This window comes from Lemur catta, chromosome 11 (assembly GCF_020740605.2).
Source record: "Lemur catta isolate mLemCat1 chromosome 11, mLemCat1.pri, whole genome shotgun sequence".
NCBI classification, from domain to species: domain Eukaryota; kingdom Metazoa; phylum Chordata; class Mammalia; order Primates; family Lemuridae; genus Lemur; species Lemur catta.
This window is the reverse complement of record NC_059138.1, coordinates 44,655,923-44,683,078: the sequence shown is the minus strand read 5'-3', so window position 1 is coordinate 44,683,078 and position 27,156 is coordinate 44,655,923. Positions and strand designations below refer to the sequence as shown.

The window sequence follows — 27,156 nt, the reverse complement described above, 5'->3', positions numbered from 1 at the left end:
ATACTAAGTCTTTGCATTTCCATGAACTATTTTTAATGTAATTTTCAATAGAAAAGTTACTTTTTCCAACATGAAAAGGTATTAAATTTATAGAGTCTAATATTCAGAATGGAAAAGATAGAAAGAAGCTAACAATATGTAATTTAGAATTGAAAACATATGTGATATAAGTGTATATGTTTTATATACTTAAATTAGAAATGAATGTTGACAAATTCACAGAATAATTTTCAGCGATCACTTCTTTGACTTCCTCTTTTACGTTGTCATTTTGTTTATACTACTTACCTTCAGGTTGCAAATTAACCTAAAAATAAAGCTTATCTCATCATCACAGTATCTGATATGAAATGCTTAGTTGATGTAAGTTACCCCCACTGAATAACAGTTCTATAATATCCTGATTTTTTCCATTGGCTGGGCTTTGCAAAATTGGACGGCCTAATGCCCTGCAGTCTCTTGGAAATCCTCTATTCTTCAACAATTGCTGAGCACTTCCTTCGCTTTCTTGCTCGCTCTTCTTAGCCCACTCACCACTTTCTCCGTGGTCCTGCTTCCTTCACCGTCATAATACTGAGGCTGATACGGATATGTCCTCATTATTCATTTTCTTTTATTCTTTCTGAAAACCCCCATCTTTGAATCTTGTGTTACCAGCTCACACCACCCATCATTCCTCCTTTTAATAGTCATTTCCCTGTCATTCCTGTAAGATTTCAGCTTCTGACTCATTGTCACTGTCTCCTACATTCACGTAGATCACTATTCTTCAAACTGTGACATATTCACACGGGCATGAAGTAAAAAAAAATTATTTACTAAAATAAATTTTAACAGAGATAAAAACACAAGCTCAAAATTTTTATTATTAGATTCTACAAACATAAAATTAGTTTGTCCAATTGCTGTAAAGTGTTCTAAATGCTTACTCTCAATTTCTGTGTTTTACTGGTCATGAGCTGGTAATAGACACTTTGCAAATGGACTAAGTCCATGGACCGCACTTTAGCACTGACATTGATGATTCTTCTAATACCTTACCTCCCCTCTCGTCTAATGATCTTGTCATCCCTCTACCTTAGCCACCTAGTCCAAAGTCATGTTTTTCAACTCTTACAGTATCAAGTCTGCAACTCCTTCATAATCTGAGATTTGTTTATCTAACTCTCAGATTACCGCATTTTAGTTTTCCATCTCTTCTTGCTAATAGCCCAAGTCCAACAATCCTTTCACTCAGTGTAGATGTGAAATCCATCAATCCTCTCTCCTCATTACTGCCTCGCCCTCTTCATATCCTTGTGCCCTTCCTCATTTAGCAGAAATTCCTTGGGCCTTATGTTCACTCTCTTGCACATAACACAACCCCCTTCATCACGGGTTTCAAAAACAGCAGTTTGGCAAAATGCCAATTTTGGTTAAGTGCCAATTATTACCAACACCATACCTGCCCCCATGCAGCTAAAAGTGGCTGAAGTAGAATACTCACTGGCCAATACAACTCCTAAAATTCTTTCTTTCTTTTTTTTTTTTGAGACAGAGTGTCACTTTGTTGCCCTGGCTAGAGTGAGTGCCGTGGCATCAGCCTAGCTCACAGCAACCTCAAACTCCTGGGCTTAAGTGATCCTACTGCCTCAGCCTCCCAAGTAGCTGGGACTACAGGCATGTGCCACCATGCCCAGCTAATTTTTTTCTATATATATTTTTAGTTGGCCAGATCATTTCTTTCTATTTTTAGTAGAGACGGGGTCTCGCTCAGGCTGGTCTCGAACTCCTGACCTCGAGCGATCCACCCGCCTCGGCCTCCCAGAGTGCTAGGATTAAAGGCGTGAGCCACCGCGCCCGGCCTTAAAATTCATTTACCTCTTAACCTCAAGTGGGCCTTACTGGTGCTTGTGATCTCGATATTCCAGTAAATTTAGGGTGCTCATAGATGACTTTTGATCACATCTCTTCTCTCTTCAAACGTGTAACTCTTTCTCATCATTTTCTCTCAGGTGATGTCTTTGCTTTCCAGAGAAAAATAGAAGTGGTCAAAGAAAACTCCCACTAGCAAAGTACATAACTACTTGTATCGATATCTCCATCTTCTATCTTTATTTCTATTCTCTACACAGTAATAAAAATGATCTAAACCATTGAGTAGATTGTTTCATTTCTCTACTCAACCCCCCTCCCCCTGCCAATAATTTGCTGTCTCATTCAGAATAACAGCCAAAGTCTGTCATGGCCATCAGTGGCCTAGGACATATGACCTTACTCACTGTCAGCTCTCTGAACTTTTCTCCCAGATTCTCCACGGAACACTCTCTGGTTAAGCCACACTGTCCTCCCTTGCTACACATCATAAACACTAGTATCCTTGTGCCTCAAGGCTTTTGTGCATGAAATTACTTCCGCCTAGAATGGCTTTTCCTGGATTGTCCCGTGCTCATTCCCTCTTCTCCTTCACATCTTTACCAACTTTTCATCTTTTCAGAAAGACCTTCTCCAACAATCCTACTTAAAGTGCCTTACCACACTCTCTATCTCCCCCTTCTACCTCGTATTCTCTATAACCCTTATTACCATTTAAGATTATACACACACACACACACACACACACACACACACACACGGTGCATAAATACAGAAATTCATTCTACTGATTATCATTTGTCTTCCCTCACTAGTAAGTTCTAAGAAGGCAGGGATTGTTGCCTGCTTTATTTACTTCAGAAGCACCAGCTCATAAGACAGTGGCACATAGTAGGCACTCTATAAATATTTACAGGATTGAAGAATTTCAATTTGAATAAATGGAAGAATTTTCAAATTGAAGAAATTTTTAATCTGTCTCGTCCTGTCATATTCATATAATGGCATGCAAAACTTCCATTGCAATATTCAAGTATGGACTCTTAAACTACATATTAATATGCAGTTAGTAGGCTATAGTAGACTCATCTATTTCCTTCCTAATGAAATCAGAACATACACATAACCTTTTAGGGTAGCCTAGAGTCCTGGAGATTTCACTAGAACTGCAATGTTAGTGTCATAGGAACTTCTCTCGTTTTATGTTCCTGGGGTGGCTTATAGAATAGATATAGAAGAGAAGAACATAAATATTAATGTCATGATATCTGACATGCCACTGTTTCTTCACTTTTTCAGTTTTTGACATACTTTTTTGAACTTACAGTGAAATACCAGAATGACCGTTTTAATTATTTTCTTCTACTAATTCCTATCTAATTTCTACCTAGGCATTTCTTTACACATACACAATCTTCATCTATATAAACAACTTATACTTTTTCCTCCCTTTTCCTTGATTGTTGCCACCTTTAAATTTTTGGAAAAACTTGTCAAAAGGTGTGAAGACATAGGAAATCCAGGAGCCCTGTCTCTTGAGAAATGATTTCATGATGAAACAGTATCTAGGGCACCGTGTGGGAACATGCTCTATGCCTTTGTTGTTTAGATGAACAAATTCTCAGAAAAAAAATGGATCCCTTTTTGACCCTGACAATGTGATGGTTGGTTCTGCTACAGTTATAAGGGCACTTTTGGGGTATTTTAAATTCTCTATAAACTCTGCTTGAATGTGTTTGTAATTGTCTCACGAATGGCCTCAACTTCTTTTCCTCATATACCCGGTGATAATAAGGAGTGTGGGCAGATTAAGGTTCTTAAATTCTCAAGTTTATGTCACTCCTTGTTGACAAACTGCAGTCCCTTCCCTTTTTAGACTCCAAGTTTAATATTCACATCATTTCTAGCCCAACCGTCTGCTCTGTCATGTCTGCTGCTCCCTTTACCGTATATACCATTGTTCTCTGAAAAGGCCCAACTTCCCCACTCCTGCGTGTTCTCTTCACACAGTCCCTTCCCAAGTCTCCAACTCTGGGCCTGATTGAATCTACTTCCATTGTAAATAATTTCCTGAATTGCTGTACAAGTAAATTCTCAAATAACAATTCAGAACAAAATAGTACATGTAAGTTGAAGGAAGAAAGTGATATGTATGTTTTTATTAAATGAACAAGGTACAATATTTCACTTGGTGATTTCTGTCCCCTTAAGCTTTGATCCGACTTAGGTGCCATATTTTGAAATATCATAATTATTTTAATAAAATACTTTTTTTAGTGAAGAGTTTACTTTTATGGGGATAAATGATTGAGTTGAAAAGTGTGTTATATTCTCTTTACCTCACTAAACCATGTTTAAGAAACAGAAATATTTCATAGGCTTTGCCACTCCTCTGGTGCCCACTTGCTTTATTAAACTTTAATCAGAAATAAAACAGTCTTGGTCTATTGGTTTTATATGGAGAGAGACAGCAAACATTGCATATAACAGTACCATTAACTCGGAATGTTGGTAAAGATCTTATCTGACTACATGTTAAAAAAAATAGTCTGGCTTGAGATAGAAATAATTAAGTATAACTATACTTTTCTATAGAATGGATTATAGCTATTAATGACAACCTAAGACTTGAGGCCAACAAAATGTATATTTGATATGCCAATTTTAAAATTTCTATTGTGTTCCTTATGGGTTTCCACACTATTTTTTATAGTACATGAGATGTAACCCTAGCTCACGGAGTGACACTGTAGTAGTTACATGATATAACGTTATCGGTTTTAATTAGAAGTTTCTCTTAGCAATAAATGCTGATGGGGCAATAAAAATGTCCTAATTTCCCTTGAGAAGAATTTGTAGGAGACAATCTTCAAATGCTCAGTAATTCTGCTCTACATTTTATAAATGGCAAGTGAATCATGAAAGGTCATCTTGCTGTCAGACTGATGTGCTGCTTATTTTAATTTTAATCTCTGCCTCCACTTAAAGGAAGTTACCTATAAAATGAAGAAATTTTCATTAAATCTACATAACATTTTATTATCCTGACCTTTTCCCATAAGGAAAGTCTATGAATTACTTAATGATGGAGAAAGATTTGGAAATTGGAGGTAACAAGCCTCCATTTATTTTGCTATCTTTACTGCATAATTAAATTGTAGCAAATAAACCCTTGCTTTTTTTTCCTCTCCATATAGTGAACTTTTAACATTCATAACAAGGAAAAGTTGAAATTTTACATTTTTTCCTATTCTAAGTTATTCATGAAAATATATAATCAATAACAGTTCGGACATCCATCCCCAAAGAAGGGAGATACATGAGGCTTGAGTGATTTAAAAGACCAGAAAATGCCTTACAATACTCAAAAGTCAATAAGTGCACACTTTTTGCTGTGCATTATTAATATTTGGACTAAATATTAAAAGTGAATGCCAAATAAGTCAATTGGTCTCATTAAACAAGTTTCAGTTTTTTTAAAGTAATTGCACAGGGCATCTTAGAGATATACTTATTTTTTATACCCATTGCTCACAGGTATGCTAATTCAAAGCATAGCAAAGGTCCCTTTCAACTGCACATGTGGATATGGGATAATCAATTATGCCCACATATGCATATTAGCCAGCAGGAGAATAGAAGAATTACACACATGCAGTTGTGTTATTGAAAGGTGCATAATATACTGACATCTTTTAACAGTCTAACATACCATGTGTTTAATTGGTATATTCAAAATGAGTAAGGTTACCTGTCTAACGGCTTTTTATTTTGGGCAGTCATTAAGACAAGTTTTGATGACAAGCTTGTCTGACATTCTTTGTGTCTAAAGCATTCTGAATTTGACCTAAGATTTGCACTGCAACTGTCCTCCAGTTTGGACTTCTACTATAAAAGGCTCTTGTAAACTACCAAACTCAAGATATATTTCCTGTTATGCCTAATAACAATTTACCAAATAATATGGCATACTCACAGTAAATAATCTGGAAATAAATACTATGACGTAGCTTTCCATTGGCAAAAACGAATGGGGTGAACAGACAATCTCTCTTATCTCTCTTAGTGCTGTAAAGGAATCTGAATGTACCTAGCAGCAGACACTGGAGAATTTGCCCAAGGATTAGAGTTTGAAAATAGTATTTAACCCCTCAGAAGAGTATATTTCAGATGGTTTTATGCACTGTACAATAGTAATGATAATAATTATCCTTCCATTTGTATTTTTAATAGTGTCTGTCTGATATAAAGGACTTTCACCTTATATAGAATGCATTAAGGAGAAGGTGTCCAATGGGTATGATGTTTTACTCCGTGTAAACATATCCCTAGTGTTCTTTTATTTTTGTCAAAATATAGTAGGGGGCCATGACATCCTTTCCTCAGCTACTTTATGGGTGTATTTAGTATTTCATTTTCCACATGTCTCTTCTGATTCCCTACAATGTAGAGAACTGGATGACTCTGGATGGCAAGGCTGAAACTAAGTACTCTATTTGCTGAATGCATTTTCTTGTCAAAGTAATATGTCTTTTCCTTCCTGTGAGGAAGATCTTTGGATTTTTCCATGAAATTAAAGTGTCTTTTTTTTTTAATTAATGTTTCATTTTTGTTTGTTTGTGTTTATGCTTCTCTTGTTTCTATTGCAGTTTGGCCTTGGTATTACCAACCTACAGTTTTTACTATATAAAAGCCAAAATAGAAGAGACAATAACTCAGGCCAGATGTAAGTACTGTGAAAGTGACTTCAGGGTCTATTTGTTATTTCCTAGTATCAGATGTTTACATACGTCTAGATTTTGGAATACCTAAGGCTTATTATGTATACATTTTAGTAGTTGTTATTACCAAATCTACAGCAATGATTCTAACCCATTCCAAACATGCAAGGAACAAGAAATATTCTACATGGATAGAATATGAGCAGGTACCCCAGTCTCACTGGCAGTCCCCACCACCCTTCCCTGCCTTGCTATGCGCTCATAGAATCATTGCAGTGCCGTGTCCTCTGTTGCTGTCGTTTTAAGGGTCGCTAGCTGGAGCAGAATGTTTCACATGCTAATCATCAACGTAGTCTCTCATGGCATTGTGCTAGTAAAGCTTTTCCTTTTCCTTTACTTCTCTTTCCTTTAGCATTATTATTATTTGCATTTGGCTAGAAAAATATGGTGCTTCACATCTTCCACATCTTCTATTTTGTTTGAATAAATTAAGTTGCACTGGTCTTTGGCTTTGGTTTGGCGATTAACTTTCTTTTCATAATCCAAATTAATGTCTCAGTAACGCAAATAGATAAGTTTTTTTTTAAGCATCATTTGGAATGGAGAGTAATTATTAACACTAGTGCGTATTTCAAGTCATCGTTAATCTTTGTTTTGTTTTGGGTGACTAGATTTTGTAAGCTAAAATGACCATCATATCATTTGCATATTCCTCAAGTATTGCTAACAACCTAAAAGTTTTCTGTGAGGATGAAGTAAAAAATGAAAAAATATATATCTTTTACATCTGACCTTAAAGTAAACTATAGTTTCTTTCATTTCTCTGTCAGTTCATTTTTGCTCTCCACAGGCCTGGTGTTCATAGCACATTATACATAGGACATTAAATGTTTCATTTATATTTCCACTTTTTCCCGATAGATAGATATGATGGTCCTTTAACAACCAGCAATTCTGCATGAGCTAGTCCTTCACTTGATAAATGAGAGGATAACTAGTGAGTCTTGGATAAATGGTGAATGCTTCTGTTTATAGGCTGACGTCATTGGTATAGCACCTGCATTAACCACTCCGCAAAACAGACCCTTGAAATAACCACAGCACAGAGAGGGTAATCTCGTAATAGTATCTAGTAAATATCGACAGGACATACTTTTCCAGTCTTCAAACAAATGTCTTTTTTTTTTCCAGACTACAGCTGTACATAAATGAACCTTTGATCTATGCACAATATTTTTATTCAAGAAAGTCATTGAATAAAATATTGTTTGTGACCCCCTTTGCTTTACCCTCTTTTTTTTTTTGTTTCCCTGCTTTCTCTTTCTGATGGATTTTCACAGCAAAAAAGGGCAAAATGAAGGGCAAGTATTTTCTTGTTGCTCAATTTCTTTCTGTTTAGTACACTTGACATCTCCACTGATATTTTCATTCCTATTGGATATTATCCTTTGTGCTTCTCATTTGCTAAATTTTCCTCCATGATCACTCAAATTTTAGCAGCAAAAAAGGGGAGAAGAATATGCCTGTGTTCTCACATGCAACCTGGTTCACATTCAAGTTTTTTCCCTAGACTTAAAATCTTTTGTTTTTTATCCTCCCATTTACTAATCCATACCTAATATGAAGAGTGTTATTAATTTACTAAAGGCATGAATGAGTTTATTAAAATCATTTTATCATAATATTGATAAACTTTTTAAATTGACATTTTAAATAAAATACATCTGATGTAACATTCATATTAATATCTTTTTAAAAGATACTTGGTTACAGTAGGGTTCTGAAATTGTTCTGAATTACAGTAGGGTTAGTAAATGGGAAAATTGTAGACATAGCATTTTCTCTGATATAATTGTTGTAATCCATGTTATAATTTCATTATTGTGTTGGGAAGCATCGAGGACCTTTATATTCATTGATATATTTCAATTTTAGGATGTAAGTAGTCTATTTTAAATTTTCTTGTTAGGCAATCTTTTTAATGTCTTCTTATTGTCATAGAATCTTGGGATGTATACTCTGAATTTCTTATCTAATTGCTTTTCCTGTAACATTATCTTTGCAGATTCAGAAACGCTGAAGCCAGATAATTTTGAAGAATCTGGCTATACATTTATAGCACCAAGGTTGGTTTTGTTTTCTTTTTTATATTACTTGTTATCAGTGGGTAGGCTGGCGTTCAACAACAGTCCTGAACTGGGGTCAAAACTGCTCTGCGTTAATTCCATGTCAAATTATAAAACCAAAGGGAAACATAACTTTAAAAGTGAAACAGAATCTTGTTTATTTGTTCATTTTCTCATTCAAATACTTATTGAACAATTACTGTGTGCTAAGCAATGTGCTGATTCAGGGATCCAATGGTGAATAAGATGGGCATAGGCTTTGTTCTCGTGGAACAAACAGCGCATCCAACAATAATGGAGAACTGTGTATTTCACCTGTGAGCATATAAACATGCATATGTACACATGCATATGTACATAAATACACATGGATATGCACACGTGTATTTATACACATGTGGCTAGAATGTTTTACCATCATAATGGATTTTTTTAATTTTACACAAACTTTTGGGAAAATGTATGTACAGTGGCATTGTCTCACGTAATTTTTCAGATGATCTTTATTTTTCCTCCTACCCAAATTTTAGTCATCTCTCATATATAATCTCCCTTTCTCTATCCCCATGTACATCTTTTATTCCTACCTCTATTTTCTTGTAATTACTGGAAGCTGTTCAATAATCAAAGAGTGCATTTACGTTTCTTTCTCAGTTCTTGACTCATTCTCTATAGCAGACACATATATTAAAATTAACATAATTCCTGTTAATCTAGGCTTAATTATTGAAAAAATGATACAGAAGCTTGTATTATTAATTTTTCACACTTATACTTTTTAAGAAAATGACTCCAAGAACCCAAGGAAGACTCATAAAAATTGTTCTGAATTACTCTTTTATTTCTACATAAGAAAATTTTTGAATTGTTTCTACTTGAAATATATATATATTCTCTAACTTTTTGAGATATCCCTGTTAACAAAGAATATTCTTGGCTTTGGGAGTGACTCTACCCTTGAGAAGCTTCTCTTACTTGAATTTTCTTTAGCGTTTGACACTGCTAATCACTCCTTCCTTTGACACTCTTTGCTTTCTCTTATTTGATGACATACTGTTCTGATTTTTTTACAGCCTCCCTGGCTGCATATTCATAGTCTTTCTTATTAGCTTCATTTCTTCAGCTGAATGCTTACATGAGAGTGCTACAAAGAGTGCTAGTCTAGGCTCTTTTCTCTTGTTTTCTGAGACTACCTTCCCTCATCTATTCCCTGCCTACAGGGTAGGGTTATGGCTCTCAAATCTATATAATGGCCATAACATCTGAAAACAATATATATATATATACATGTGGTTATTGACATTACATTATAATATAGGATCAAATAATATTATCTATTTCCAGACTTTATGTATACCCTACATATTTCAGTAGGAAACATTCATATCTCATGGAAACAACAGGAATATCGCTTCAGTATGCTTCAAATTCAGTGTCTTGTAAATATTTGTCCCCTTTGGAAAGTTCTGCTTCCTGTGTTGCCTCAGTGAAGAAAATGCTATCCTCCCAATGTGTAATCTTGAAAACTTTGGTTGTCCCTGACCAACCCTTTTCCCTTGTATCTAACTTCTAATCAATCACCAAGTCTTACCAATTCCATCTTATGAATATCAAGTATATCTTTCAATCTTACCTGCCTTTGCCCTAATCTAGGCCACTTTCTTCTCTCACCTAAACAACTACAGCTGCCTCCTAACTGATCTCCCTACTTCCATATATCCCCCTTACTTCCCAGTCCCGTCTCTGCTCTGTAACCAGAGTTTTGAAAACTGGAAAAAAATCATTTTTTGTTATCTGTTAAGTACTCACCAATGGTTCCATATTATCGTTACTATAATCTGTACTTTGTATCATAGCTTTCAAATGCCCTGTCATCAGGTCCTGGGATACCAATGTGGCTCCCAATACCTTAAATCGGGGGCCATCAAATTGCAACATGCAGACTGGCTTCCTGTTTTATACATGAAGTTTTATTGGAGCAGAGTGATGTTCATTCCTTTGTATATTGTCTGTGGCTGCTTTTGCTAGAAAGGCAGAGTTGAGTAGTTGTGGCATAGACTTTATGGCCCACAGAGCCTGAATCATTTAGTATATGGCCCTTTGAGAAAAGGTTTCTCAACCCCTGATTTATATTCCAGCCACATTAACTTCTCTCTGTCCCTAAATATACTGTTTATTTGTTTTGTTTTTTCTTTACCTTCTTTCTTCCACTAATTCCCTTTTCTATATACACTGAACACACACACACACACCCCACTTTCTCCCAAATCCCAACTTTGAAGCTCCTTGATCTGGGAATTTCTTTCCCATTTTACTGGATTATGCATCCCTGCTGACTGCTTCATAGAATTCTGTATTTCTCTTACCAGAGCACTAGCCACATTATATTTTATTTACTTTCCTGAACAGAGCCACGACTGGGTCCATTTGACTTACCATCCAATACCCAATATCAAACCCATTGCTAGCATGTAGTAGGGGCTGAATAATTAATTGGTAACTTGAGAATTCATAAATATATAAAGAATATTTTGAAAAAGCATGTTATTAATACCTGCAATCTTATTAGCACTTTTTGGACACAAGTAACTTTGAGCAACTTTAAGTTACTTTGAGTAGCTTTAAAACTACTAAAACCAGCTTTAACCAGAAAGGAGAATATTCTCAATACCGAGGAGAACATTAACATAGCAAAAATGTAAGAAGGGATTGAAATTAATCTGCTATGCTGGTGAGACTCTCTCTCTCCATCTCAAATCTGTGTTTTTCTCTGTTCATCTCTCCCACTTACTCAGTGGCAGACGGTGCAGATTGCCTTTCTCAGCTTCACTATACGACAAGGTGGAAAATAGGATAAAGTCCAGGTACACGCTGAGAGGATAAATATGTCTTTCAATTCTAATTTCTAATTCACAGGCAATGGATTTTGTTTAGTCTAGCAGGTATTATTAATAGCATGTGGACCATTATTGTGGCCTAAGTCACATTCCACATTCTTTTTTTTTAATTCAAAGTTTTTAAAATATATGTTCACATATATGTACAACCATGTTCACAGTTAATTTTTGAAAATTTTCATCATCATAAAGGGGAACCCAGTGTTCTTTAGCTATTACCTCCCCATCTTCCCCCTCCCCTACCCCAGCCCAAGCAACCTGTAATCTACTTTCTGCCTTTACAGCTGTGCTTATTCTGGACACATCATATAAATGAAATAGTACAATATTTCACTTAGCATGTTGTTTTCAAGGTTCACCCATGTTGTAGCATGTATCAGTATTTTTTTTATGGCTGAATAATATCATTACAGCTGACTGGAAGGCTGGCATTTGCCTGTGTGTGTAGGGGAGGAGCAAATACCGGAGAAGGGAGGAAATGTAGCTTGTGGGACAAACCAGTGAATGTCCACCTGAGTTAACGTACATTAAACCCTTTACATGCTGGATTAATTTACTGCTCAAAACAACTTTATAACAAATTAGTATTATTAACCCATTTCACAGATTAGGAACCAGTTTTAGCACTTTTGGTAACCACAGTTACCCGGCCATGGGATGGTTCCTTTGGGACAAGAATTAGGGAGTGGTGATGACCTTGAGTTTCAAGCTTCCAGCCCTGTGAACAATAATTAGGCTAACTAGTAACCACATATTCATGTCTCAGATATTTCAATCAGGCTCTACATGGTAGGTGGATTTCTGTTGTCCTGGATCATTCTTATCCTGGGGAACTCAGTCTCCTAACAAAACATTCTGCATTTTCCTATGTTTCCATTGTATAAACTTTCTACTTATGTTTCCATCCTTATTCAACAGTTCTCCTACTGGTAGATTAAACATTTTCATAACTTTTGCCACTGGTAAATATCAGAAGGTAAATAATATCTTTAGACTGCTTCAAAATTGAGCACAACTCAGGCAGCAAAAATAAAAAACAACATGATGTCAAAATTGCTTGGCCACAACACTGAAAGCCTTCTGTAAGTAGAGGGCAAAGTTGCTTTTGTCTTGGAGTTTTGTGGCAATAAAAGTTCACAAAGTGAAAGTTCAAAGCACATTGTGTGATTGAAATGTACTAATTAGGGATCTGAAGACTGGGCATCTCGGGGATTGGTTAGTTAGGTGCCTTTGGGGAAGTCTTTTTATTTTTTATATCTTTGAATCTCACTTTGTTAAATGCCTTCTGATAAAGTTATTTTTCAATTAAAAGAACAAAGATAATTTTAGGAAGGTCTTTTAAATAACAAAGTGGTATTCCAAAATGGCTTTATTAATAATTATTTGAACATTTTCTTTAGTCCTTGTAAAACCTGGCCATCAGCTTCTAATTCTGTGGATCATAATTCAATATATTAGTCTTTTGATTATCAGATTAGTGTTAGAAAGAACATAGCATTGTAGGAAAAAGTCAAATTTAGCTCTGTCAAAAACTAAATGTCTATCATGTAAACTTTTTAAACCTTGACTGTAAGCTAAAATTTTCCATGAACCAAGAACATTTAATTTTGTTTTTGAAGTTCTGACATTCTGTTCCTTTCTACTCTCCGAGGCTTGTATTTAGGCCATGGCTTTGCATCTGAAAATGTTTACTATTTAATTGTATTTTGTGTTGAATATTTGTACAATCTGTTGGTTGTGTTAACCTAGTTATTGTAATTGTGAGCTGCTTATGTTTATGTTGCCTTATATTTATTCTGACTTTTTAAAACATTTAGGATGGCACTTCTCACAGTAACGTTTGCAGGACCCTGTCAGTTCCAGAGACTCTTTCAGAGGATCCACAGGGTCAAAGCTATTTTCTCAACAATATTAAATGCCATTTTTTTCACTGTATTGACATTTGCACTGACAGTACAAAAGCAATGGTAGGCTGGTACCTTACTATAAATCAAGGCCATGGCACTAAAGTGTACTGATAGCCATTGTAATCTTCACTGCCAAGCACCCACATGAGAGAAAAGAGTTTCATTTAAAAATAACCTTGTTTGAAACAGTAAGATCATGAATGTTATTGAAGCTCTCCCCTCAAGTTTATTTCTTTTAATATTATGTGTGATAAAACTGGAAGTGCTACTGCATCCCATAATACCTTAGATGTCTCAAAAATGCTTGTGTGAGTGTTGGAGTTGGGAGCTGAACTAGGTGCTTTTTGCTTTTTTTTTAATGAAATTTTATTTTACTTGAAAGAATGAGTGAACTTGTTCAGATGAACTATGGTTATTCAGACTTGGGTATCAACATTTTCTCAAAAATGAATCATGAGTGTTTTACTTTGAAGACAACAACTAAGAGTATTTTCTAGCAACGACAACATCTGAGCTTTAAAAGAAACATTACAATTTGGGGAAAGTTGTGTACACTACTCAATACTTACAGACTTATCTGGTGAGGTCAGTGGAGATATTGATGAATGTAATTTTTCAATATTGCATAATGAAATGTGCCATCATTTGGAAGGTTTGTAAACTCATATTTTCCAAATAACCGATTTATGATGTTACAAAATCATGGATGCTTAACAGATTCATTCAAAGTGCAAGATAGAACATTGAATTTTAATGTAACAGAAAACAAAAAGTTTATTGTTTCAGATTCCATATAAGAACTAACCATAATAAATTACAAATAATCAAGTTTTGGTATGTTATTAAAATGTTTAAAAAAAACTATTAAAGGAGCCATCTCTTTTCCATATGCCTATCTCTGTGAGGACATATTTCTTTATGTACCAAAACAAAGTCTTACAATCAACTGAATGCAGAGGTATACTTGTCTTCTGTTAAGTCAGGAATTAAAGATATTTGCAAATATGTAAAACAGTGCCACTTTTTTCCACAAATTTTTTAAATACAGTAATTGTTCATAAAATATGTTAACATATAAGCTTTGTAAAATGGATATTCTAAGATTACTATTTTAATTTTTATATGAGAACTGCAATGATAAGAGTATAATAAGTACAAGAAAACTTAATATATATTATCTACAGTCCAGAGACCATGTTTAATATGCATTATCTATAATCCTCACCACCTACTGGCAAATTATTCTTCCGTTTTAGAGCTAAGGAAATAGAGGTAACAGGAAGTTCATACAGCTAATAAAAAAATAAAGTGTTTTCACTGTTTCTAATTGCCCTGTAAAGTTTTGATTTTAATACCTAATATCCCCAAATATCTTTTTTTCAGAGATTACTGCAATGACCTTAAAATATCAGATAATAACACTGAATTTCTTTTAAATTTCAATGAGTTTATTGACAGAAAAACTCCAAACAACCCATCATGTAAGTATGCGTTAATTTATAATAATTGCTTCAGTGTGGTTATATTTAAAATGATCAAATCTTGGTTTGTGTGATCACATATGCTATGATAATCATATTCGTTGGTGTGCTGACTTATTTACTTTGTAGATTTTCAATTGTAAAATTTTATATAGTAAATATCATTTCATTATTAAGTGAAATCAAATTTTCAAAGCTAGGTAACAGATACTTGCAAGTGGTTAAATGTAAATAGGGTATGCTCACCTTAGTTCTTCTCAAATTTAAGAAATTTAATTTTAAATGATCTTTGAAGATTTTCCATTGTATTGCCCCTGCTGTATAGAGGAATACATATAACTCACTGTTATAAATTTATTTGTATTCTTCAATTTATAATGAGTTTTAATATGGGTAGAATAAAAAACAAAGTATAAAGATATGTCAGTTAATGGTTTTCTTTCTTCCTGACATTCTACTTTGATGACAGTTAACTTCATGTCTTAAAAAATAAACTTTCATAATTTCCCATTTTATGAAGTAATTCAAGCTGAAAACATAAATTTGGTAATTAATTTTTAACCATTATATTTGTCTTTCAGATAAATTTGCATCATTCATATTATGAGATTTCATATAGATTCTTGGCTTTTAAAACATTTAGAAATCTAAACTGTTTTTTTCTCCTTAAAATATTTATTATAAAAGTACTATCAGGAACAAATGCAGTGCAAATAGGAAATATGAAAGAAAAACTAAATTCATGGCAAAATATACCTTAGTATTAAATATAATTTGAAAAAAATAAATAAATACACATAATTGACTTTGTTTTCCCTTCTCTGTCTCCCTTTTCTCCTTCTCATCCATTCTTTTTTTTGTTTTTAATTATTTCTCTTTCCATCAGGAAGGGCTAAACAAAGCACTCTATCAGTTACCAAAAAATGAAAAATCCTTCTTTTTAAGGCTTTCCCTTAAATTTCAACTTATCTCATATGTGAAGAAATATCTTCCTAGCGCCTCCACTTCAGCACAAATTAGCTAGTGGCTTCAAAGAGCCTCTCAGAAAACCTGTCACGGGCAGCTGAAGTCTACATTGATCATGCCTGAACACGATGGTTCCAGACCTTTCTACTCAGTGTCAGCTCACTGGGACTGAGCCAGAGCCTTCCAAATGCTCTTTTATATCATTGTTTATTTTCTGTTAATAAGTAACAGGCATCCCCAAGAGAGAACTGAAATAATAAGATTGTTGAATTTTTCTTTAATTGCATTTCCAAATTATTGTAACACACTTATACTCCTTGCAAAGATGAGTTTATCATAAAGGTTTGTCTTAACGTATATAATACATTTTCAGAACACAATGAAAATTAGAATCATTCTTTTTTTCACTGCTTCAAGTTTCTAGGGAAGTATAAATAAGTTTAAACAAAATAAATATTCTTAGTATAATCCATACTGTTATTGTCTGTTCTCCAATTTCTTCCTTCATTTTACCTCACCTCTTACCTGCCTCCCCCATAATCCAATAGGAATTGTTTGAGGTGATTATATAACTATGTGAAGAATTGAGAATTTATAGAATTTTAATTATAAAAAAGCGAATACCTGTAATATAATATCTTCCTGTAGCACTACTATACATTGTAGATTTTTTCTCAATTATGTCTGTATCTGTTATCAAATAATATGTAAAATTAACTTTAAAAGTAGGTATCAGTGATTGAAATCTGTGATCTAGATAGTTAAAGGGTGCAGTCAGGTTTAATTTTGCTTCGTAAAAGTACTTAATCCATTAGTGAAATTACAATTCTCACCTAATGTTTAAATTAATTTACTAACTTTCCTAAATATTTATGATATAGAGTGGTTATCTTCTTCATATCCTCCCATTCTTTAGTGTTTATGAGACAATGTGTGTGTGTGTAAAATGGTAAAGATTAATACTAATTATCTGTTTATATATTGTATGTAGCCAGCTAGAGGGAACAACTTTGAGGACACATTTTAGGCTTGGGGCATATGCGTATAGGAATGAAATTAAAAAATTACTTGAAACCTTGATTTATATTATAAATTAATAGTCTCACTTATTTTATTTTACCAAAAAGGATTGGAGATCATTAAAATATATCATTTAAAAATAGTCCATTTGGAAGGTAAAGTAATTCAGTTTCTAAAATAATCTAGTAAAAAAGAAAGTTCATAGAATGACTTGAAAATATGAATTTGACTCCAAAATATGTATTAAATTGATCCTTTAATCCCAGGTAAAATATATTAAATTAAAACAATTAAAACTAATGAAAATACTTCCAGCCTATCCCACCCCCACCTCTTGTAGTAACAGGATGTTAACTAAGGACATATATTCATTATCTGAAAAAAAAAGAAATTTTATCATAAATGTGAAATCTCAGAGCATACGGATAGACTATTTCAGAGCTTCATGGGCTTAGAGCAGAGGAGCTAGGAGAAAGGGAAGGCAGCAAAGTTTTTTGTTTAAGAGTGAACTTGGGCTAATACACACTTCAGTTATTCCAGAAATGACAACCTGAATCCTGTGCTCTGAGCAATACCAGTAGATTTTAAAACCAGTCTAGGATTTGTGCTTATCTGTGACATTTATTCTGTTCCTTGCCACTCAATATGTGACACTGAATTTTTCAAAAAAGTCAAAATTTACTCCAAGATTATCCAATGCTCTGATATTTGGGATGGGGAAGATTCAAAATACTTTTCTCACAACTTTTGTTTAATATTTTTACTTAACAATTTCAGAGTTAACAATCTTGTGAGATAGATGCACACAAGCATACACACATAAACACACGCACAATTTTATATATAGGTGTATGTATATAAAGTTATATATATATATAACATTGTCTCTGAAATTATCATGGTCTGAAATCATCATACTAACTTACAGAAAGAAACAAAAAAGGAAAACTACTTCCTCATTGTTTCTTAACATCACATATTTCGGGTATCTTTTTGATAAAGTTTAATTTGCCTCATTTAGAATTGGCCTTTGCACTACTCAACCCAATCCGTATCCTGGAAAGTATGAGGCAAGATGAACAATATAGAAAACACAAAGAAAATGAATAGGAAATATTTTTAAATTCATAGAAATGTTATCCACTCTAATTTGCTTTTGGGAATAGAAATTTTATTATTTTCATAATTAAAAACTATGTGGGTATAATTGATATCCTTTTTCTCTGTTAGGTAATACAGATTTGATTAATAGAGTCTTACTGGATGCAGGCTTTACAAATGAACTTGTCCAGAATTACTGGAGTAAACAGAAAAATATGTAAGTATTTGCTTTTATTAATAAAAATATATATTCTTCATTTTAGTTTAGCTTCTCCCTGGGAAATTTTTGGGTAAATTTAGTATTTATCTTTAATAATTTCTGAAGAAAATCATTTTACAAGTGTTGACAACTTGCATTTTCAGTTGTGAGTGTATTTCAGTGCTAATATCCACCATTACTCAGCTTTACATGTATATACAGTTCAGTGTGAATAAAACAAATTAAATAGACACGTTTGTATGTTTGTGTTTGTGGTAAAATAGGATTTCTAGTGAATGTACAGTTGGCTGTCAAGTAGCACTACCATACATCCAGTCAGGAATTTTGAGAAATCCGAGTGTGATTCTTATTTACAATATCTTCTCCACCTCATTTCCAATCAATCATTAAATGCTAAATATTTCCCCCAGCAATATTTTACACTTTTTTTCATAAAATTCCATTTCTATGAAATTACAGCAACTTGTTTTTGTGCCTTTAGTATTTTCTATTCCTCTACCCAGAGCTTCCATTCTATTCTCTGTATAATTCATACTTGCCAGAATCTTATTTCTAAAATGCAATTCTAATTTCAATATAAAAGATGGAATTCAAAGTCATTCACGAACTGACGATTCTTGAGAAACTTGTACTTGAAACTTGACTTCCTTTTTCTCTCCTTTTCTCTAATCTTTTATTATTATACCAAACACCAGCAATCTTCACTAGCTTTCCCTTACACTTTTTGCTCTCCATGGGTTGTCTTCCTGCTTTCTCTGTCATCCCTGTCAACTTCCATTCCATCTTCAAAATGCAGCTCCATCATTATTTCCTATGAGATACCTTCCTTAAGCATCCTTTGAGTACTTATTTCATAGACATTTCAATTATTAAAGCATAGTATGCATCTATTGATATATTTACTTTGGCTTCCTTTATTTTAGGAAACTTGTTTTATTTCTCTTTTTATCACCAACACCTAACTTAGTATCTTAGAGTAAGTTTCGTAAAACATTTCTTTCTTTTGTCTTCTATTCCAGCAAGGGAGTGAAAGCACGGTTTGTTGTGACTGATGGTGGGATTACCAGAGTTTATCCCAAAGAGTAAGTTCAGATAACATCTGTAAAAATAGGTGCATGACATGACTGTGCCAAGGATCTCTACAGTACTTGATAAGGAAGCCATTCTTTAGAGAAACTGATCATTGTTGGTTGATTAAATTGGAGTCATTGTTTAAAGTATTTGCATTATTAAACTATCCCATTTTTTGAAAATTATATTATAAAATTCTCCAATGATATTGCTTGAGCTGTTTAAAGAGATGTTTCTCTTCATAAACACAAGCTAAATTAACATAATGATTATAGCCTATTAGTAATATCTGTGTAGCACTCCATTGTTTTCCCTGTTCTTTGATGCATCTTATCTCTGTTTGTCTATGAAGTAGCCTATGTAGACATGAAGGCTAACTAATATTAATTGACCTACTAATTGACCTATTAACTTACCTGTCCATATTACCTGCCTAGTAAATAGGAAAAGCTGACTGCTAGTTTTACTCTGCTGATTCTTAATGTAATGCTATGTTGATACATTTCTTAGTAATGAGTATCAGTTACACTATCAATCACCACTGACTTCCTCAGACATACCTGAGATGTAGGCATATCTGAAAAGTTCAGTGTGTCCACAAAGGGAAAAGTAGGTTATCAAGTAGATTGAAGAATACAAATGATGAGCCATTTCCTTCTTAGGGCTGGAGAAAATTGGCAAGAAAACCCAGAGACGTATGAGGACAGCTTCTATAAAAGGAGCTTAGATAATGATAACTATGTTTTCACTGCTCCCTACTTTAACAGTAAGTATTGCTTTGGAATTCAGATTTTCTCAATTCCTTTTTTAAAATAAATTATGGCTATTATCTGCTTCCCCAAATCACTATATTTTATGTTAAGTGCTCAGTATAGTTATTAAGCATATATGCAAGGCATTAGAAAAATAGAAAAGGAACATCCATTTAGTTGGACAGGTAAAATGCATACACAGCAAGAAGACATCCAATAATTTAAAGATAGCATGTCTAGCAGGCATGCACAATAAATAGAAACCACATGTGGATAATCCCTCATACTACAACTGAAAATATATTGAAGACTGTTTAGTGAATTAAATAAAATGCAGTTCATGGATTAATTATATTTTATCAGTATTAATTACATAATGATATTTATAAAAATTAATAGTTCATCTTTTAAAATATTTTATCTGGTGATTTCCCAAAAACTTTCTAATTTAATCCTTCAACATCTTTGAGCATAGGTATTATTTACCCCCATTTTCACAAATCAGGAAACTGAAGTTCAGAGAATTTCAGAGTTTTGTTCAGGGACATTTATATCTTATAAAAGGCAAAACCAATTTTATACATTCAAGATCAGTCTTTCTACTTCACTTCAGCAGCTTCCCCAATATTTTAACAAATGTTAAGAAGTAGAGATTTGGCATGTATTCATTATATCATGAAGTAGATGCAACAAACTAATTAATGTTCCCAAGTCAATTAATACAAACAAATTCATGGATATTCCAATTAGCCTGCTATATACATATTTTTATATATATAAAGAAGAGAGGCAGGAGAGACCATACCTCTTTACAGTTTATAAATGTTAGAATTTTTAAGCAAAACACCATCCATTTGTATCTATTAGAAGAAATTCAATATTATTATTTGATTTATCTAGATAGGTTTTTTTCTATTTTTTTTTTTTTTAGAAAGTGGATCTGCTGGCTATGAATCAGGCATTATGGTAAGCAAAGCTGTAGAAATATATATCCAAGGGAAACTTCTTAAACCTGCAGGTAAGCATACATATTATACACATAAACACAACAAAAATTAAATGTGACCTGACATTTGTATTATAAACTGACAGTGTTTATCAGGAAGGTCATCAGAAAGCCTCTAACAAAATAAAGTCAAAGACATGAAAATAAAATAAAATTAGTTATCTATGGAATTGGGGAACCAAATTGATACTATGCAGAGTTGAGGAATTTTGAAAAAAGTGGGTAGGTTTATACATGACACAAATTTATGGAATCAATTTAGTGGGATATATCAAAATTTTAAATGTTGGGTAAATCTAGCAATCTCACTCTGGAAGTGTCTCCTACTACTTTCAAATGCATACAAAGTTATATGGCCAAGGATATACATACTTATAGTAACTTAGACATCAAAAGTTAAGTTCCCATCACTGGGGGAAAAGAAAAATTATGGCATATCTACACTGTAGACTACTATATGTCTGTTAAAAAGAATTAGGTAGGAGTCTATTCAAATGTTTCTATAAAATGTATAAAAACAACCTTTTTGGTAAAATTAATCAAGAAAGTAAATGAAAAAAACATAATGAAAGTAAGCTGGAGAGGGTAAATACATTAAAGTAAAAACTGCTGGCTTATTTTATCGTATGATTCAACATTGAATGCAGTTTTAAAATAGCATATATTAGAGAGGCCAGATAGAAAAAGTAGAACGATCGCCTTTGTGCTCCTGAGGGCAGTTTTACCCCATCTGTGGTTTTGCTACGTGGATTCTCTCCCACTCACTAACTCATTCACCTGTTCCTTCATTCAATTGCTCATTCATTCACCCACACATCTATTCACTCTTTCAAAACGTATTTCTTCTGTACATACTGCATGCACCGGTGAAGTTAGGGAAGCCCTCTTAAAATATACCATTTGAATGACCTCATGTTTATTAGGCTATCCGGGACACTACTATTTTATTTTAGCTTAAGGTATTAGTTAAGTGACCAGGTTGAGGCTAATGAATACAATATTTTATGAATATATGTTACAATTTATGTAATAGTTTAAGAGCTATTAGCTTTACTTCTTAGTGAGAACCACAAAAATATCTTAAACATTATATTCATTGCAACATTTGCTATTGAATAAAGTACCTAAACTGTCATGTGGCAAAGATTGTCTTATAGCTAGTTATGACTTTAAATTAATTCATATTGTTTTTTCAGTTGTTGGAATTAAAATTGATATAAATTCCTGGATAGAGAATTTCACCAAAACCTCAATCAGGGATCCGGTAAGATAATTTCTAAAAACTTCTTATGCTACACTTAACATTCTGAAAATTCAATCAGCAAAAGTAAGGTTCTTATGTAGTGGCAAAATAAATTCTCAGTGCCACTACATGTGAAATTATGAATTCCTATTTCTTTTCAAAGTTTTTTTTTGAAGTAATAAGTAATAAAAAAATATTTCAAGGTTATAACATGAAATGTTAATTTGGATATCTATGTATTGATATTTTCTAATTTTAACTTAAAACTTATCTTTTTTAATGGGCTAAACTATTTAATTTTATTTTATGCTAGATAAGTTATTCAAAATGTTTATTTCAAAATATCAAAGAGGGTACAAATGTTTTTGGTTACATGGATCACTTTTGAAATGCTTGAGTCGTGACTTTAAGTGTGCCCGTCATCCAGTGTTCATTGTACCCATTAGGTAGGTTTTTGTCCCTCCCCACCTCCCCACTACTTGATTTCCACTGAGTTTTACTTCCCTCTGTGCACATGTGTTCTCATTCATTAGTTCCAATTAAATAAGTATATGTGGTGTTTGTTTTTCCATTCTTGATATACTTAAGAGATTGGTATGTAGTTCCATCCCAATTGTTGCAAAAGGCATTAATTCATCCTTTTTTATGAATAAGTAGTACTATGTGGTATACGTATACCACATTTTCTTAATTCACTCATGCATTGATGGGCGCTTGGGTTGATTCCACATCTTTGCGATTATGAATTGCGCTGGAATAAATATTCAAGTGCAGGTGTCTTTTTGATAAAATGACTTCTTTTCCTTTGGGTAAATATTAATACCCAGTAGTGGGATTGCTGGATCAAATGCTAGGTCTACTTTTAGTTCATTGAGGAATCTCTATACTGTTTCCATAGAGGTTGTACTAATTTGCAGTCCCACTAGCAGTGTATAAGCATTCCTTTCTCTCTGCATCCACACCAGCATCTGTTGTTTTTGGACTTTTTAATATAAGCCATTCTAACAGGGGTAAGGTGATATCTCAATATGCATTTCCCTGATGATTAGTGACGTTAAGCATTTTTCATATGTTCATTAGCCATTTTTCTATCTTCTTCTTCATGTCTTTGCCCACTTTTTAATGGAATTGTTTTTTTTCCTTGCTGATTTGCTTTAGTTCTTTGTAGATTCGGATCATTCACCCTTTATTGAATATACAACTTGCAAATATCTTCTCCCATTCTGTAGGTTATCTATTTGCTCTGTTGATTGTTTCCTTAGCTATGCAGAAGCATTTTAGTTTAATCAAATCCCATTTAGTTATTTTTGTTGCTGCTGGGATTGCCATTGGGGACTGATTCATAAATTCTTTGCATAGGCTGATATCTAGTAGAGTTTTTCTGTATTTTCTTCTAGAATTCTTACGGTTTCATACCTTACATTTAATTCTTTTATCCATCTTGAATTAATTTTTGTGAGTGGTGAGAGATAGTGGTACTATTTCATCCTTCTGCATGGGGCTATCCAATTCTCCCAGCACCATTTATTGATTAGGGCTTCTTTTTCCCAGTTTACATTGTTGTCTGCTTTGTCAAAGATCAGTTGGCTGAATGTGTATGGTTTTATAGGTGGGTTCTGTTTTTTTGCTGTTGTTGTTCAATTGGTCCATGTCTCTATTTTGGTACCAATATATGCTATTTGGTTTACTACAGCCTTATAGTATAGTTTGAAGTCTGGTAATGTGATGCTTCCAGATTTGTTCTTTTTGCTTGAGATTGTGTTGACTGCTTGGGCTCTTTTCTGGTTCCAAAGAAAACATAGAATTATTTTTTCTAGGTCTATGAAATATGTTGGTATTTTGATGAGCAATACATTGAATCTGTAAGTCACTCATGGGCATGATATGTTTTTCCACTTGTTTACTTCCTCTGCAATTTCTTTCCTCAGTGATTCATAGTTCTCTTTATAGAGATCTTTCACCTCTTTGGTTAAGTATATTCCTATACTTAGCTACTGTGCATAGTATTCAGTCTTTGACTCTCAGCTTGACGGTTACTGGTACATAGAAATGCTAGTGATTTATATACATTGATTTTTGTATCCTAAGATTTTGCTGGATTTATTTATAAATTTATAAATTCCAGGAGTCTCATGGTGGAGTCTTTAGGGTTTTCTAGGTACAAGATTATGTCATCAGTGAAGAGTGATAGTTTGATATCCTCTCTCCTGATTTGGATACCTTTTCTTTCTCTTGATTGATTGCTCTGGCTAGGACTTCCAGCACTATGTTGAATAGAAGATGTGACAATGGGCACACTTGTCTTGTCCCAGTTCGTAGGGGAAATGTTTCCAACTTTTCCCCATTCAGCATGATGTTGGCTGCATGTTTGTCATATATGGCTTTTATAATTTTGAGAAATGTTCCTTCTATGCCTAGTTTGTTGTAGGTTTTTATCATGAAAGGGTGCTGAATTTTGTTAAATGCTTTTTCTGCATCTATTGAGAGTGCATGGTCTTTATTTTTGCTTCTGTTTATGTAGTGAATCACATTTATTGATTTGCTTATGTTGAACCATCCTTGCATCCCTGGGATGAAGCCCACTTGGTCATGAAGGATTTTTTTTTTTTTTAATGTGCTGTTGAATTTGATTTGCTAGTATTTCACTAGGGATTTTTGCATCTATATTAATAAGGAATACTGGTCTGTAGTTTTCTTTTTTTGTTGTGTTCTTTCCTGGTTTTGGTATCAAGGTGATACTGGCTTAATAGAATGAGTTGGGAGAATTCCCTTCTTCTCGATGTTATGGAATAGTTTCTGTAGTATACATACCAGCTCTTCTTTGTAGGTATGGTAGAATTCGGCTGTGAATTCATCTGTCTGGGGCTTTTACCTGTTGGAAGATTTTTTTATTACTACTTCTATTTCATTGTTCACTGTTGGTTTATTCAGGAATTCTATTTCTTCCTGATTGAGTCTTGGGAAGTTGTGTGTTTCCAGGAATTTGTCCATTTCCTCTATGTTTTCTAGTTTATGTGAGTAGAGATTTTCATAGTATTCATGAATGACATTTTACATTTCTGTAGTATCAGTTGTAATATCTCCTTTTTAATTCCTGATTGAAGTTATACAAAATCGACAGACTGCTTGCTAGATTAGCCAGGAAAAAAAAGACAAATTTCAAATTATAACATGGTAATAATATAATTAAAATCCAACTTTTAAAAAATGTGAGGTGATAATTGCATTTCTGTGTTTCAGTGCGCTGGTCCAGTTTGTGACTGCAAAAGAAACAGTGATGTAAGAAAACTCTAAATGTCTTTTACTTACAATATTTTCTTTTCCTACTCATGTTAAGACCTTAATGATCAAAAAGATGCAGTAATTTTTAATTAAATGCTAAAAAAAAATCTGTGGAAATGGGAACTGAATTTATATGCTTTTAATTCCTAACTTCAAATGCTTCTATTTTAAAAAATATTCATGGGAAGTTAAAAAGATCCATGTAAATATGGATGGTATTCTTTTCAGTCCCAATTGCTATGCATTCTTTTGTGCATATTTATCTTTAGCTCCTTTTCTGGATGGGAAGTTTCTAACCAAAGCAATCTTACTGGTTTATCACTGCAGTCTTCCCTCACTTTTTGCTCTTTCTCCAATGTACTTATGGTGATAGGAAATTTTGTTGAACTAAACCCTGAAGTTATATAAATTATTATAAAATTCTACTTATATAGATTGAGTTTTAGATTATCTTGTATTACTTCTACTCTGAGAAATTAAAAAAGGAAATGTGAACTTTCTTTGTTCAAAAGTTGAAGATGTCTAAGAATAACAGTAGATAAATAATAATTATGAAATGCACTATTTTCTTCCAGTCCTCTTATGTATGTCTGTATATTTTCAAGGGAAGCAGGGGGTTCATATCATCTCTATTACTCCTACCCCTGTGAAATTGTAAGCCAGTAATTTTAATTATTTTTCTGGCTTATCCATTTTACATGTACTACATGTACTATTTGTGGAACAAAGATTTTAGCAAGCTGCCTCCACATTAGGAAAATGCAATGCATTATGTCTGTAACTTTGAAAACAATGTTTTTATTTGGGATTTTATTCAATAAAAATTATTAAATTGATTTTTATATATTAAAACATTACTTAAACTGGGTGGGAATTTATCCTATATTTCAGGTTGAATGAAAAATTTTTCCTCAGCCATGGATGTTTTTTGTTTTATATTTTGCTTTTAAATATTGCTATCCAAACCAAACATTTTAATATAAAAATATAAAATAGTTATGTTCCTTTTTTTTTTAGTCTGTGTATCCTAGTAACTGAAATAGTTATTAAATTAATTATTATTAGATGTCTTGGTCTATCCAATTTCCTGGATCACTTAGATGACCTCGAAGTGGTAATAAGAATATTTGTAATTTGTTCTTAAGATTTATTCAGGCTGAATTGACAGTCCTAATTGGATGGTTGGTGGTATATTATCAAGCCTGGCAGTTTGATATAAATGTGTGCATGCCTCTTTCATCAGAATTTCCTAATGATATATGTTTAAGAGAAGATATAGGCATTTAATTTTTTCTATTTTTGTTCTAATCATCTACATGTAATGGAGTAATGATAATGAAACCTCCTAACCTTCCTGAAAATGTGTTAACTATTCATTTTATTTTGATAGGTAATGGATTGTGTGATTCTAGATGATGGTGGGTTTCTTTTGATGGCAAATCATGATGATTATACTAATCAGGTATGTACCTGAAGAAGTAGAGAAGTAGGCTTTCCAAAGTGTGTTTC

General features: G+C 33.3%; 1 protein-coding gene across 2 annotated transcripts in view; it reads left to right on the top strand.

Moving 5' to 3' along the window:
- The window catches only part of CACNA2D1 (calcium voltage-gated channel auxiliary subunit alpha2delta 1), a 469,212-nt gene that overhangs the window by 422,345 nt on the left and 19,711 nt on the right, over nucleotides 1–27,156 (top strand). For both annotated transcript variants that reach the window (XM_045564425.1, XM_045564424.1), the window contains exons 22-31: nucleotides 6,504–6,580; nucleotides 8,641–8,701; nucleotides 14,889–14,986; nucleotides 18,203–18,290; nucleotides 19,313–19,375; nucleotides 20,027–20,130; nucleotides 21,048–21,134; nucleotides 22,319–22,386; nucleotides 25,606–25,644; nucleotides 27,038–27,109. In XM_045564425.1, the coding sequence (XP_045420381.1) occupies nucleotides 6,504–6,580; nucleotides 8,641–8,701; nucleotides 14,889–14,986; nucleotides 18,203–18,290; nucleotides 19,313–19,375; nucleotides 20,027–20,130; nucleotides 21,048–21,134; nucleotides 22,319–22,386; nucleotides 25,606–25,644; nucleotides 27,038–27,109 (757 nt within the window). The remainder of the gene's footprint in view (nucleotides 1–6,503; nucleotides 6,581–8,640; nucleotides 8,702–14,888; nucleotides 14,987–18,202; nucleotides 18,291–19,312; nucleotides 19,376–20,026; nucleotides 20,131–21,047; nucleotides 21,135–22,318; nucleotides 22,387–25,605; nucleotides 25,645–27,037; nucleotides 27,110–27,156) is intronic.